We start from the raw sequence: 15,725 nt of genomic DNA on the forward strand, positions 1-15,725 counted from the left end.
ATGTGATAGCTTAGTTAAGGTGTTGGATTTCTGATCAGAAGGTTGTAGTTGAAATCCCACCGCTGGGCCCTTTGAGCAAGGCTCTTAACCCCGATTGCTCAGTTGTATAAAATGAGATAAAATATAAGTGTGTCTGCCAAATGCCAGAAATGTAAATATGCCATGATTAGTTTAATAGCATTAATGCTAGGTCATTGAACTCAGATTCTAGAACTTCAGATCAGCCATAACATTAAAAGCATTGACTAGGTAAAGTGGATAACATGCCATCTTCTTATATTGGCACCTGTCAAGTGTAGAGATATATTAGACACAAGTAAACGGTAAGTTCTCACACTTGGAAGCTGGAAAAATGTGCAAGCGTAAGGATCTGAGCAACACTGACAAGAGCAAAATGGTGATAGATCCCCGGATCAAAGTATCTTCAAACCAGCAGCTCAGTGATCCAAACAAGGACAACTGGCAAACTAGTGGTCAATTGTGGCCAAGACTTATTGATTTAAAAAGTTAATACATGGCTGCAGGCCAGTCAGAGTGATCATACTGACTCCTGTTCACCACTGAATGTGCCTACAAAAAACTTGTTTAGCATGTAATATCTCCAGATGTATTCATACCAACCAAAGATATGTATTCAGTTATATATTCTTATTTGGTCCTCAAATGTGAAAAGTTTCACAGTGGAGGAAGATACAAGATTAGCCTAGCATACATGGATTCAAGAATTAAAATACACTTTAAAATATTTGAGATGGTGATCTTTACTCGCTTGTAGAATAATAAAAGATTGTATGAGATATGTTTAGTTTCTTCATGTTCCAAGGTGCGATGTTCTTCTGTGTTGTCTTCATGTTTTTTTTTTTTAGACTATACATACCTAAGGTACCATATTATTCAAATCAAGTTACATGAATTAACTTTTTGTCCAGGCAGAAAGGTTTAAAAATAATGCTAACGTAAAAATACTTAATTTAATGAAAGGTAATGCAAACTAACAACAAACCTCAAGTAGTTCAAGTTCTGACATGAAGTCCTGCATGTTCAGTTTCAGTGCATAGCAACAGTTTTGGTAGACTTATCATCATGGAAGATATACATACATGAATTTCACTAATGCTGAAGTGGGCCATGTTCAGTCTTGTCTAAAAAAAAGTGAGAGAATATAAAAGCCCACTCAGGAAACCCATCTCCATTTTGAATCAGGTACAAAGAATGAATTAGGGCTTCTTTCTTTAGGGCTTTTCTATTGCACTGTAGCTGTTTTGTGCACCAGCCACTAGCAGAAGAGGATGGCAGTACACACTGGGCAAAAAGACTCAACTAGTTGAATTTCTTAAAGCTTGTTATTTTGGAGATTCATCTATGATCTTTATCCTTCAAATAAATAAAGGTCAAAAACATTTAAATATTTAGACTGCACTTTTAAAGTCATATATATTCTATGTCCATTTTATGTAAATCAGCACAGTCGAATCTAGGCAAAACACAGGCTGATATCTTTTTCTATTTGCATACGAAGACAGGAAGACAACACGGAAAGACCTTTTTCCTTTATTCCTTATTCTACTAGTGAGTCAACATTACTATCTGAATAACCATCATGTCAAAATATCACAAATTCTATAACGTAACATGTCAATATACTAATTGTTCACACATCAGAATGTAAATGAATTATAGTTTAAGCACAAGTTTGCGACTTTTACTCTGTCTCTAAGCCCTTAAAATCACTCATGTTTAGACATTTTACACTTTTTTCTCCTTTATAAGGACCCTATAAGAAAGGAACTGGCCTTCTGTGGTGACCTCTGAGCAAAGGGGATACAGTGCCCCTGGAGCAAAGCCTTGCTGAAGGGCCCAACAGTGCTGAGGCTTGAACCCTGACCTTCTGGTCAATGACCCAGACCCTTAACCCCTTGAGCTACCACTACCTCCAGACTAAAACCTGGCTAAGAATTATTTAATTCAGAAACTTATATTTCAGCGCAGGGGGTAAAATGTGAATAGGAGATAAAAACGAAGAAAATCTGAAAAATTCTGCAACACCAGGATATCCAGGATCCTGTCTGATTTAACGCTGAATCATCCTACTGTTGAAAGTTAAAACCGCAGTGATCAAGTAGGGAAGAAATACTCTTATTACAACCTCTTTCTTAAAAGCTCTAAGAAATATTCTATATACAATTTGTAAAAAATTATATATATATATATATATATATATATATATATATATATATATATATATATATATATATATATATATATATATATATATATATATATATATATATATATATATATATATATATATATATATATATATATATATATACACATACACACACACACACACACATATACACTATATTGCCAAAAGTATTCGCTCACCTGCCTTGACTCGCATATGAACTTAAGTGACATCCCATTCCTAATCCATAGGGTTCAATATGACGTCGGTCCACCCTTTGCAGTTATAACAGCTTCAACTCTTCTGGGAAGGCTGTCCACAAGGTTTAGGAGTGTGTTTATGGGAATTTTTGTCCATTCTTCCAGAAGCGCATTTGTGAGGTCACACACTGACGTTGGACGAGAAGGCCTGGCTCTCAGTCTCCGCTCTAATTCATCCCAAAGGTGTTCTATCGGGTTGAGGTCAGGACTCTGTGCAGGCCAGTCAAGTTCATCCACACCAGACTCTGTCATCCATGTCTTTATGGACCTTGCTTTGGTCACTGGTGCACAGTCATGTTGGAAGAGGAAGGGGCCAGCTCCAAACTGTTCCCACAAAGTTGGGAGCATGGAATTGTCCAAAATGTCTTGGTATGCTGAAGCATTCAGAGTTCCTTTCACTGGAACTAAGGGGCCAAGCCCAGCTCCTGAAAAACAACCCCACACCATAATCCCCCCTCCACCAAACTTTACACTTGGCACAATGCAGTCAGACAAGTACCGTTCTCCTGGCAACCGCCAAACCCAGACTCGTCCATCAGATTGCCAGATGGAGAAGCGCGATTCGTCACTCCAGAGAACGCGTCTCCACTGCTCTAGAGTCCAGTGGCGGTGTGCTTTACACCACTGCATCCGACGCTTTGCATTGCACTTGGTGATGTATGGCTTGGATGCAGCTGCTCGGCCATGGAAACCCATTCCATGAAGCTCTCTGCGCACTGTTCTTGAGCTAATCTGAAGGCCACATGAAGTTTGGAGGTCTGTAGCGATTGACTCTGCAGAAAGTTGGCGACCTCTTCGCACTATGCGCCTCAGCATCCGCTGACCCCGCTCCGTCAGTTTACGTGGCCTACCACTTCGTGGCTGAGTTGCTGTCGTTCCCAAACACTTCCACGTTCTTATAATACAGCTGACAGTTGACTGTGGAATATTTAGGAGCGAGGAAATTTCACGACTGGATTTGTTGCACAGGTGGCATCCTATCACAGTTCCACGCTGGAATTCACTGAGCTCCTGAGAGCGACCCATTCTTTCACAAATGTTTGTAAAAACAGTCTGCATGCCTAGGTGCTTGATTTTATACACCTGTGGCCATGGAAGTGATTGGAACACCTGATTCTGATTATTTGGATGGGTGAGCGAATACTTTTGGCAATATAGTGTATATATACACACACACATATATATATATATATATATATATATATATATATATATATATGTGTGTGTGTGTGTGTGTGTGTGTGTGTGTGTGTGTGTGTGTGTGTGTATATATATATATATATAATTAATGTTTTTTCAAACATTAATATCATATAGATCTGACATAAAGAACATAAAGATCTTAGATCATTTGTAACATTAGGTAACAATAGATGATGATGAGTTCACTTGAAACATTATTTCCCGGTACTATATTTCTTACAGGAAATTTTATTTAGAACATTATTATATTATATTATTAAGATTTACAGATATAAAAAAACTCCCAGAAAGCAGCGTGGGCATTAAAGCACTGGCATTGCTGCTGGGTTGTCATTGTCATAAACAAAGTTCAAAGATCCACAATAAACTGTGGTGATATTGAGAAATATAGTTATACTTTAACTATGTGTGTGTAACATGCATACACACACTCTCACACACACACATTGGTAGTCAGGTAATCCACAATAGTCTGATCGTGTTCAAAATCTAATCTGGAAGCTATGGGAAGATTTAAGAGCATTAGCATGGAATTGACTTTTTTTTGCATCTGTCTCTTTAGGGTGAAGGACATGTGATCTGTGTGCTGCATCCTGTGGGAACCATGAAGCAAAGTGTCAGTTGTATGTTTAATAAGGGCATCCAGAGACTGGTATAATGGTAAGATTTGATAAAAGATATTTGATAAAAGATATACTTGACTGCATTACATTTGCTAAGAACCAGCCTAGCCTGTTTTAGACAGGTCCCCAGAATGATGTTTTTGAGATAAAAAGCTTGCCTGGAGCAAAAAAAAAAAGAAAAAAAGTGCTGGGACTAACACTGAAACACTACAATTGGCCCTGAATCATTCTAACTGAAATCTGTTCCAGCTTAAACTGGTCTTAAAAACTAGTTAATGAGGTAATGGTGTTATATTTAGCAAAAAAACAAACAAACAAAGACGTGTTTCACAACACAGGTCACTGTATAGTCAGTGATGCCATCATGACTCCTGGTCATGTGAGAGTGACTCACTTCTGTGAACGAAAGCATTTCAGTACATCAGCTGTCAGAATCTTCAGGTTTCGGGTATATTTTAAGATTTATTAGGTAACAAAACTATAATATACAAAACATTTCAAGTGACAAATACATAAATATGTACAAAAATAAATGTGTCTTAGGTGAGAAGTGATAGATATAAAATAGTGGATAGTGTGAACAAGTGGGAGTTCTTCATTCATCTAAATAAAAAAAAATAATAAATCGAGCCCTTTACATATACTCTTGGTATATTCTGTCTGGGGTTATCTTGAAGCCAGTCCACGATGTAAAAACTACTATGAAAATGGAGCTGAACAAAGGGTTACTCTTTGTGAACCTCTGGCACAAAATCACCACTTAGACATTAAAACAATTATTAAGTCTGGAGTTGGGAACAAAGCTGGTACATGTACAAAAACATTATTGTGTAAAAGAACAAAGTCAAATGACTGATTCAGTCTGTGAAAAGCAGAAGACACTTTACATTTAGATTAAAACAAACCAGAAAAAAAATTCCTAAATTTGACTGGCTGTTTTTTGTGTCAGGTTTTGTGATCTTGTATTTGGTTTTGACAGAAAATAACATTTCCAGCTTATAACCTATACACACACACACACACACACACGTACACCCTTTCCTTTGTACATACTCAGTCAAACAACTCATGGCTCTTTTCCTGCAAAAGTGAATCCACCTTTGTGAATCTTTGCTACCTGAGAAAGTGTAAATATTAGTCTTATGCATTTCTAATAAAATATAATTCACAGTCAGCCTCATCCATTCTCTTTTTTAAACACACACTGCAGCTCTTAGATCATACTGCTATCTGTATGGCCCGTGCTAGACGTGTAAGTGCTAGACTTCTTAGAATACTTCATGGAACTGAAGGAGACCCTCATCCTCTCCACAGTCCGGCTGCTTCGGCACAGCAGCGTATTCTTCACATGTGCCCGGAACTCTTCCGACACAAAATAGTACAGGAAGGGATCCAGGCAGCTGTTGAGGCTGGCCAAGCACAAGGAGGTGATGTAGAAGCCATATCCATTGTTAATAATTCCATTTCTCAGCAGAACATAATGCACCACCAGCATGACGTTGCTCGGAATAAAACAGACCAGGAACGCAACGAGAACCGTAATGATGAGAACCACGGCCCGTCGACGGGTCTTGTTAGCGCTGCTTCCTTCCATAGTGGAGTGTCCCAGTTTGCGCATCATCAGGGCGTATGCTGTGATGATAACCACACATGGTATGAAGAACGCCAACCCAGCCATCACCATGAAGTAATAGTATGGCTTCTGCACATCCTGAAAGGCGTTCCCACTATTAAAGTTTTCCTGTGTGATAATGTTGACATCGTGGCAAGTGGTTATGTTAAGCCCAGAGATTTTGGCTGTCTGCTGGTACAGGAAGAGCGGTGTGGTACTGATCCATATAAAAGCCCAGATGCTTACTGATACTGCAATAGCCAGTCTATTGTCCGTTCTCTGCTGCGTGAGCGGATGAGCCACCACCCAGTATCGCTGCACACTCAAACAAGCAATGAACAGGATAGAACTGTACATGTTTCCGTAAAAGAAGCCAACCAGAACTTTACACATCTCCTCTCCGAAAATCCAGTTGTTTCCATTGAAATGGTAAGCAATCTTTAATGGGACCCAGATGACAAACAGCAAGTCGGCCAAGGCAAGATTGGCCATGTAAATAGCCGCCGGGTGGATCTTCTTTGATCTGAATACAAAGACCCAAATTGCCATGGCATTGCTGGGCAAACCCACAGCGAACACAAAGATGTAGATGAGAGGAAGGAATACTGTGGTCAGGCCACTCTTTAATATGTTAGCTGCAACCTGGTCAACTTTGACCGAATCGGTGTCCGAATCCTGATGCCCAACAAAACCTCGTTGTTTTTTACAATGGACCGCTGAAATAAAGAAAGGAAATGGTATTGTTTGGAGTCAGCTCAGAGGAAAACCTTTAAGAAACAGAAAGCCCTATACAGTACCACTGAAGTGCATATAAACATGTCAAACACAATCCCTGGCAAACTTGTAAAGGTTAGTCATTTGCATAACCTACAACACTTCATAAAAGACTGTAAAAGAAATGATTAATGGCTAATACTTCTTAAATCTAAGCAAAGGGAAAAACTTTTTAAGACCTCGATGATAAAGTTTCCACCATTTTCCACTTACACAGAGACAGTATAATGAAAATAGCAGTAAACAAAAGCTCACCTGTCGACGAAATACAGGCAAAGAACACCAGTAGATGTGCTATTCCAACTGCAGACATTATTCACTATTTTAAATGATTATCTTTGGTAAAAATGACTATTGTAGCTTCCCGAGGTGAGTCCTGAGAAACGTAAAGACTAGGTGTAAAACTATTCGAGATATCTTCCCGAAGTCACTGTGACCCGCAGCTCACTTTGTCCTTTAAGCGTCCGGTGTTGTTGGAAAAAAGCAGCTCGAGCAGGTTGGCCACGCCCACGCTCGTGACGTCACGCACCGAGAAGCGCACGGATGCAACATTCTTTCATCTCACCTTTCACACCCTTTCAGGTTTCGAGAATGGACAGGTGTTCCGGCGTTTCCCCTTTAGTGCGCATGCGCGAAATCATGAACCCCGCCCCCTCCATTTTGCAAATGTACTACATTGACTTTTCATGAAAATGAGGTACACTTCGCGTTTTTTTTTTTTTGCTGATAGTTTGCAATTAAATTAGTGCTTAAAATGTCTTATTATAAAAGGTTATATTGCTCAGTCGTGAATTTTACACCGATCAGGTTATATAACATTATGAACACTGAGAGGTGAAGTGAATAACGCTGAGTATCTCCTCATCATGGCACCTGTTAGTGGGGGGGATATATTAGGCAGCAAATGAACATTTTGTCCTCAAAGTTAATGTGTTAGAAGCAGGAAAAATGGACAAGCATAAGGATTTGAGCGAGTTTGACAAGGGCCAGATTGTGATGGCTAGACGACTGGATCAGAGCATCTCCAAAACTGTGGAGTGTTCCCGGTCTGCAGTGGTCAGTATCTATCAAAAGTATCCTTTAAGTCCTGTAAGTTACAGGATGTAAAGGATCTGCTGCTAACATCTTGGTGCCAGATACCACAGCACACCTTCAGGGATCTAGTGGAGGCCATGCCTCGACAAGTCAGGGCTGGGTTTTTGGCAGGAAAAGTGGGACTAAATACAATATTAGGCATATGGTCATAATGTTATGCCTGAATGGTGTACTTGGTAAGTATAACTTTCATTCTGTTTTCTGAGTCTGTTTAACAACTAAAATTAACACGTCAAATAGAATTAACTAATATATTCCTGTTCGGACAGTTGTTATTATTATTATAATAATAATAATTATTATTATTATTATCCTATGTGCAGTCTGTGTTATTTTAGGTGACTAATCTCAGTTAAGTACTACGCATTCCTGTTGAGAAGTCGATCTAGAAAATCAGCACGTTTCATTCAGCACGTTTCATTTATACTTTGTTCCCTCACAACATACCATGGAGAGAACTGGATTAACCAGTCCTTGTGGAAACACTTGAAACACTTTTCTCAAGACTCCAGGAAAATCCGTCACCCCTGTGATTTCAGTGTTAATCTAAAATAACCACACAGACTGCGTGTTGTGCAATGCAGTATAGCTTATTTGTGACTGGAGAGAACTTCAGGTTGTCTAACAACACAAACAAAAAGAAAAGAAACGCACGCACACACATATACACCGATCAGGCATAACATTATGAGCACCTGCCTAATATTGTGTTATTCCCCCATTTTGCTGCCAAAACAGCCCTGACCCGTCCTGCACTGTGTATTCTGACACCTTTCTATCAGAACCAGCATTAACGACAAATTTGAGTAACAGTCTGTTGGATCAGATCACACGGGCCTTCACTCCCCACTATGACCCTGTCACTGGTTCACCACTGTTCATTCCTTGGACTACTTTTGAAAGATACTGACCACTGCAGACCGGGAACACCCCACAAGAGCCGCAGTTTTGGAGTTGCTCTGATCCAGTCATCTAGCCATCACAATTTGGCCCTCGTCAAACTCGCTCAAATCCTTACGCCTGTCCATTTTTCCTGCTTCTAACACATTAACTTTAAGGACAAAATGTTATTATATGTTATTTTTCAAATTTAAAAATATAATAATAATAATAATAAAAGTACACAATGATAACACCAACACTACGCTCAATGAAGCGCATTTGCAAAAAACGTCATGATTTCGATCACATGCAGTGGAACTGAATTCTGTAGTCATTAGAAACTCCTACAGATGTGAAGTAACTGCTTCACCATGTCAACAATCATATTTTTACTTTGTTATATAGCAGGACTTTATTATTAAAAATTATTATTAGTGTTAGATTACATGGACCATCTGCAATACAATTCCCTGAGAAATGTGTTACAAGGTATTTAAATCAGTGCATAAACATAAACGTCATTTTTCGGAGATGCTTGCCTAGAAAATTTAACAACATCTTCTGAGCAATCAGATCAGAGAAACACCACTGAATTCATAGCACTGAACATATCACTTTCAGAAACACAAGTCTGTATTTGTTTGTGTGGAATTAACTTTCTTTAAGATTAGAAAAGATTTTAAAATTCACGTTTTCACGTTTTCAAGGTGAAAATTGATAATTGACTGGAACTGATTTGTACTCAATTAATGCTTATTTAATTTAATCAAGTATATCTTTTGCAAAGCAAACTTTTTAAACAATGATCATTCTTTGTGTATTCTTGATCCAATTCATCTAAATAAATAAATAAATAAATAATAATAAAAAAAAAAAGTTAGCTTTATGGATTGGATCTCGACCAGACTAAAACCCCCTCAGCATCATGCGGTCCACCCCTTATCTTTGTAGTAGTCTGTAGCCATTGGCTAAAGTGACCAGGCACAATACCACATGCTTGTATAAGTGCCAGACCCACCATACTCAGTGAAGCCATTCTGAAACCAGCAAAAATGCCATGGTCAGTGTCACTTAGATGGAAATTTCCCATTTTGATGCTTGGTCATCAAGCCTTCTATAGCTATTAAGGCCAGCATGTGTTAGGAGTGAATATAATTAATATTCCTAGAAATATTGATTGAAAATTTCAGTAGTTTACATTATGGTTTTACATTTTGCATTAGTGCTATACTTATGTACACAGTAAAATGTTGAATGCTGTTATTCAATTTGTTTTTTCAATTCAATTTATTTGCATAGCACTTTTAACAATGGACATTGTCTCAAAGCAGTATATAACAAACAAACAAATATATATATATATATATATATATATATATATATATATATATATATATATATATATATATATATAAATTAAAGTTACTATTTTATCCCTGTTTTATCCCTAATAAGCAAGATTAGGCATTAAGCATTAAGCAAGATTAAGCATCCCTGAGATGAGATGAGGAAGAAACCTTGAGAGGAACCAGACTCAGAAGGGAACCTCATCCTCATTTGGGTGACACTGAACAGTAAATAATCTGAATATAACTAAATAATGTCCTTTCTACAACATCAACCAAGGGCCCATGAGGAATAATAAGGTCACTGTAGTTCCTGAGTTCATTATAGACACTAATTCCTTGCTGTCACCAGCTGACCGATGTAACGGCAGTTTCTGTGACAGTGTGATAGTGGCTTTGTCCACGGCTGTCTCCTGGTCACAGGCTGTCAACACAGATCCATCCACAGCATCAGTGAGCACCACCAAGTGACAAGACTCCGACCAGGGGTAGAGCCAGTGGTCATACTGGAAACTCAGAACACTGGGAGCTCAGGAGTGGGGTGTATAGCACGACAGAGAAAGACAGAGAGAGAAAGAGAAAGATATTAAGTATGATTCTGATAATGTGATGTTTAAGGACAATGTAAATTATGTGTAGGCAGGGACTCCGGCAAGACTAGCTATGACGGCATAATTAAAAGGTAGAGCCAGAAGGTGACAGACATGAAGGCTTCCTGGGACATAAAGCGTCCAACCACTTCACAGTCAGCAAACCTGGGCGACTTGTCAAGGTGGTAAGGCGACAGCATCCAAACATCCCAGTACATCAAACACTGTATGCTTTTCCTGAATAACATGTATAATCATCTGATGGGTGAGCATGGATAAGATCAGTCTGGATAGACAACTACACCCAATGTTTTTGGCAGGTTATGGCATGAAAGAAATCTGTCCCTAAGCTATGCCCGCTTTTGTACAATATCTATTTTTAAGAGATCAATTAAAATGCTTTATAGGTACTGTATAGCCGTGGTTTGGGCATGTGTATGAAAATTCCAGTATGTTGATGTTAAGCGTACTTTAACTCAATATCTCTTGTCTTTGGATAAAAACATATAGGTACATATATATTCCATTTTATCCCGAAACAACTTTATTTTAGAAAACATTCCCAAATAAGGATTAAATCAAGTTATGTAAAATTTCATCATAAAATCCTACCAACAAAATTTACTGATCAATATTTTTCCAAATGATCCCTAGGTTCTATTCTGAGCTTGAGATCATATTTTCTGTGGATGTTCTCATCACATCTGCATAGGTTTCTTCCAGGTTGTCTGGTTTCTTCCGACCTCTTAGAAATATGCCATAAGGTGGATTGGCTGAGATAAATGAGTATGGGAATGTGTGTGTGTGTGTGTTTGGTGCCCTGCTCTGTTCAGGATAAACTAGTTGCTGTAAGTGACTGACTGAGTGATGAGTTAGCTGTGAATTCTTACTTGATCAAGTCCACTCAGTCAACATTTACATAACAGTTGTAGATAACAGTTCTCATTATTCAAAACCCTGTCTCATTAAACATAATGGCTTAATGACTCTAGAACACAGATAACAATAACGAAAACATGAGATACTCTGACCAGTCTAACACTCAGGTGTATTTGCGTGAGACATGGTCCAACTGTCAGCTCTTAAAAGAACTCCAGGATTCCATTTGTGCCCTGAGATGGGTGTCATACTATTTTTCATATTATTGATGTAAGGGCATGAGTAAGCATGTTACTCCAGGAAGATACTAAGATCATACAAAAGCATAGGATATTTTAAGGTATGCTCTACATAGTGATATACTCCACCAAGACCAACACTGTTGTCCTTCAGCTGAAGCTGATCCCTGGTCGGGTCGCTACAGCGGATGATCTCATCTGAATATTTGATTTTGCCATGTTTTATGCTGGATGCTCTTCCTGTCACAATCTCCCATTTGATCCAGGCTTGGAATAAGCACTGAGAGTTAGTGGGTTGGTTGGTGTTGGAACTCAGAGTACACCTCTGCCACATCACAGGGTGGTCCAGGGTCTTCTCCAATTTGCTATTATTTACTATTGTGAAAATTAAACAGCCTAATAAACAATAAAGACTCTTCAGGCTCACCTGTCCAGGGTGTACCCCTGCCTTTCACCCAGTGTGTGCTGGGATAGGCTCCAGCAGACCCCCGTAACCCTAATTAGATATAAAGCAGGTATAGAAAATAGATGGATGGATGGACTCTTCAGGCTTGGATGAGAAAGAGCAAAACTTGGTTTTATCTTCAGAAGATGACTTCAGCAATAATCCACCCAAAAGATACCAAACACAAAGCATCAGGCTTGGTTCAGTTGAGTGCAAAGGAGTCCTGTAAAAATCAAAAATTAGCCTCCTTTTTTAAATTTGCATAGCTTCTTAAAATTGCATAGCTTCTTAGAATTGAGTACCCTCTTAGAAATCCCCTTATTTTACCTATCCATCTATTTAATTGATAAACATTTGAATTTAAGCTTCTATAAAACTCTGAGTGAGACACAGTGCTGAGTTGTGTTTGTCTAAGTGATTAATTATCTTTGTATTGTGAGAATTTAGGAGTCCTGACCTCAACCCAATAGAACACCTTTGGGATGAATTAGAGCGGAGAGCCAGCCAGGTCAAAACTGGGACATGTCTTTACATGCACTTGAAATTATTATGGAGTTGGTCCACCCTTTGCAGCTATAACAGCTTCAACTCTTCTGGGAAGGCTTTCCACAAGGTTTAGAAGTGTGTTTATGGGAAAGTTTGACCATTCCACTAGAAGCGCATTTATGAGGTCTGGCACTGATGTTGGACGAGAAGGTCTGGCACACAGTCTCCGCTCTAATCTATCCCAAAGGTGTTCTATCGGGTTGAGGTCAGGACTCTGTGAAGTTCCTTTATCCTAAACTCGCTTATCCATATCTTTATGGACCTTGCTTTGTGCATATCCTGCTATTATAATGTTTAAGCTTAAGTTAAACTAAGTGAACCTTTCAGAAAAATCTCAACATTGGGTCCCTGCCTGGGAACCAACCCCAGGCCATAGCATTTAAAGCCCAAATCATCATGCAACCACCAGACTACCAAGACCGACACCATTTACCAAAGAAATTGCAGCAAGGTTTTAATAAAAGAATTGCTTGTGGAGTGCTTTATTATTTTGAAGGACAGAGGTAATGTTCTGTCTCTCTGATTTATAAACATATAAAATATTCACTTTAAAGTGATTATTTCAGCATATCTGTCCCCAGTTCTCAAACCCTGGCTAGTCATTCTCACAGAGTATGGGTACATGGTCTAACTCTCAATGGCTCTTTCAATGGAATCCTAGGTCTCTTGTTCCTAGGCCTCAGCAAGTACATCATGGTCCTTATCTCTTAGCTTAATAAATAGTGGCAGGTTCATGCAAGTCCCTATTTTCCCATTTGTCAGAGGGGAATTTCCTAAACTCCCAGAGTCTCTGTTTATACACCTTCGTACCTGTGCCTCACTGTAGACATTCAGCAGATGAGCCATTTTCTGCTACAAACAAATTTCAATGCTGCTAGAAACTGCTGCTGCCTTATTTTTATATATGTTTAGAAAATAAAGCTCTAAGAACCACACGGACTGTATACTGGTCGATGCTATTTTTTGTATCTGTCCTGTAGTGTATTGTATTGTCTCTTGTCTTGAACTGTTTACACAAGCTTGCACACATGCACTTTTTATTTGAATATTTTGAATAGGTTTGAATAGGATTTTACTGTTTAGCCTTAGTTCTGTGTCGTTATGTAGCACCAGGATCCTGGAGGCACGTTGTTTCACATCAGATATATATGGTGGGAATGACATTAAAAGCTTCTTGACTTGACTTTTATCAAAAATTCATGTCTTTTCCAGAACAAGGTTGAATAGACAATCTTTTTCCAATTTTTACAGTCTCATGTCCTCATCTCAAGCTTACAGAGAAACATCTAGAATAGACACTCTTCAGCTTAATAGACAAAGTTCTACCTTTGTCCTCCCTCTCTAGGATATCCACGGGATGCATGTAGGCAGCTCTATCACTTGTGATGGCCAAATGTAGAAGAATACTGCTGTATCTGGATGACTGAGTATCCGCTAAGTAGTGCTCTGTGAGCTGGAAGAAAAGCTTAATTATACAGACCACACAACTCATTGATATCAAGCTAAATTTATTGAGAATGCTAGTCATTCTATGATCCCAATGAGCGCATTACTATGCTTGCAAAATGAATGAAAAATGGCTCCTGCTACAGATGCTTGCATTCTTAACCACAGCTGGAAAAGCAGGTCTAATGGAGTTACAGAACTAATGACAACTCAATGGCTAAACCCCAATACTGCAGGCAGAAAAACAGCATTGTCTTAATGTGAGGAGTAAGGCTTGGAGGTCTTGAAAGTAGTACCCCTTTAAAAGGGTGATAATCACCCCTAGATGCTTCCCACAGCATGGGGGCAGTGTACTGTCAGAGAGGCACAGGAATGCAGAGCCCTGGAATGAAGGTAGAACAAATCAGTGAACTGAAACTAACGGTGGTCTAGATCTTTTTAAATTCTTCCCACTTACACACTCCGCCTCAGTGAGAGCAACTCCCTTAAAAAGACGGCATATTGGTGTAGTAGATACACTGTCAAGACAGCACATATGCCAGTTAGTAAGGCATCTACACCCAGTGGTGTCCCAGACATTGAAAAAGTTTGGCAAGGCACAAATATAAATCTTTGCCAACGCAGAAACACATTATCAACTATGGTTCTTCCTGATGGAGTTTATTATGTAGTTTACACCCACCAGGCATAACATTATGAGCACTGAGAGGTGAAGTGAGTAACACTGATTATCTCCTCATCATGGCACCTGTTAGTGGGTGGGATATTTTAGGCAGCAAGTGAACATTTTGTCCTCAAAGTTGATGTGTTAGAAGCAGGAAAAATGGACAAGTGTAAGGATTTGAGTGAGTTTGACAAGGGGCAAATTGTGGTGGCTAGACGACTGGATCAGCATCTCCAAAACTGCAGCTCTTGTGGGGTGTTCCCGGTCTGCAGTGGTCAGTATCTATCAAAAGTGGTCCAAGGAAGGACCAGTGGTGAACCGGCGACAGGGCAGGTCATGGGCAGCCAAGTCTCATTCATGCATGTGGGGAGCGAAGACTGGCCCGTGTGATATGATCCAACAGACGAGCTACTGTTGCTCAAATTACTGAAGAAGTTCTGGTTCTGATAGAAATGTGTCAGAATACACAGTGCATGAGGGGTCAGGGCTGTTTTGGCAGCAAAAGGGGGACCAACAGAATATTAGGTAGGTGGTCATAATGTTATGCCTGATCAATGTATGTTTTTTATTTGTAATATTAGCATTACCCAACCTGACACTAATTCTCTGACAGTAAGCCTCTGTTTCTACATTTTCAATACGAGTTGACAGAGATGTACATTTTTTCTTAAATCTTCACACAGTTTTGAAAACTGAATTCAGTGAAAAGATTTCCACTTGATTTCAAACAAAACTGTCATTCTACACCTGAATTTGTGGGTGTTTCCTAGCTTTAAAAAAATGATAAAACGTTTAAGACACATTTGTGTTGTTTACTAATTTTCAAAAAATGAACAATAAGAGTTGTGGAGAAATTGACCTACTGAGAGGAATAATTTAAAATAGTACAATTTCATGAAGATCATGCAATATATCCAACATATCCATGTGACC

General features: G+C 38.9%; 1 protein-coding gene across 1 annotated transcript; it reads right to left on the reverse strand.

The window, feature by feature from the left end:
- Window positions 1-4,797: 4,797 nt before the first annotated feature.
- On the reverse strand, window positions 4,798-7,146 carry LOC131369097 (proteinase-activated receptor 2-like). The gene is made up of 2 exons (XM_058415533.1): window positions 6,916-7,146; window positions 4,798-6,602 (listed from the first exon to the last, which is right to left on the reverse strand). Exons 1-2 carry the CDS (start codon window positions 6,971-6,973, stop codon window positions 5,488-5,490), a joined length of 1,173 nt encoding a protein of 390 aa, XP_058271516.1. The 5' UTR covers window positions 6,974-7,146; the 3' UTR covers window positions 4,798-5,487.
- Between the last annotated feature and the right edge of the window lie 8,579 nt (window positions 7,147-15,725).

This window comes from Hemibagrus wyckioides, linkage group LG18 (assembly GCF_019097595.1).
Source record: "Hemibagrus wyckioides isolate EC202008001 linkage group LG18, SWU_Hwy_1.0, whole genome shotgun sequence".
Lineage (NCBI taxonomy): Eukaryota > Metazoa > Chordata > Actinopteri > Siluriformes > Bagridae > Hemibagrus > Hemibagrus wyckioides.

Excerpts from the sequence above, each read along its gene's own strand:
- LOC131369097 (XM_058415533.1), bottom strand. The coding sequence starts at position 6,973 with ATGTCTGCAGTTGGAATAGCACATCTACTGGTGTTCTTTGCCTGTATT. Across the intron at positions 6,603-6,915 it reads TGCCTGTATTTCGTCGACAG|CGGTCCATTGTAAAAAACAA; the intron begins GTGAGCTTTTGT and ends TCTTTATTTCAG.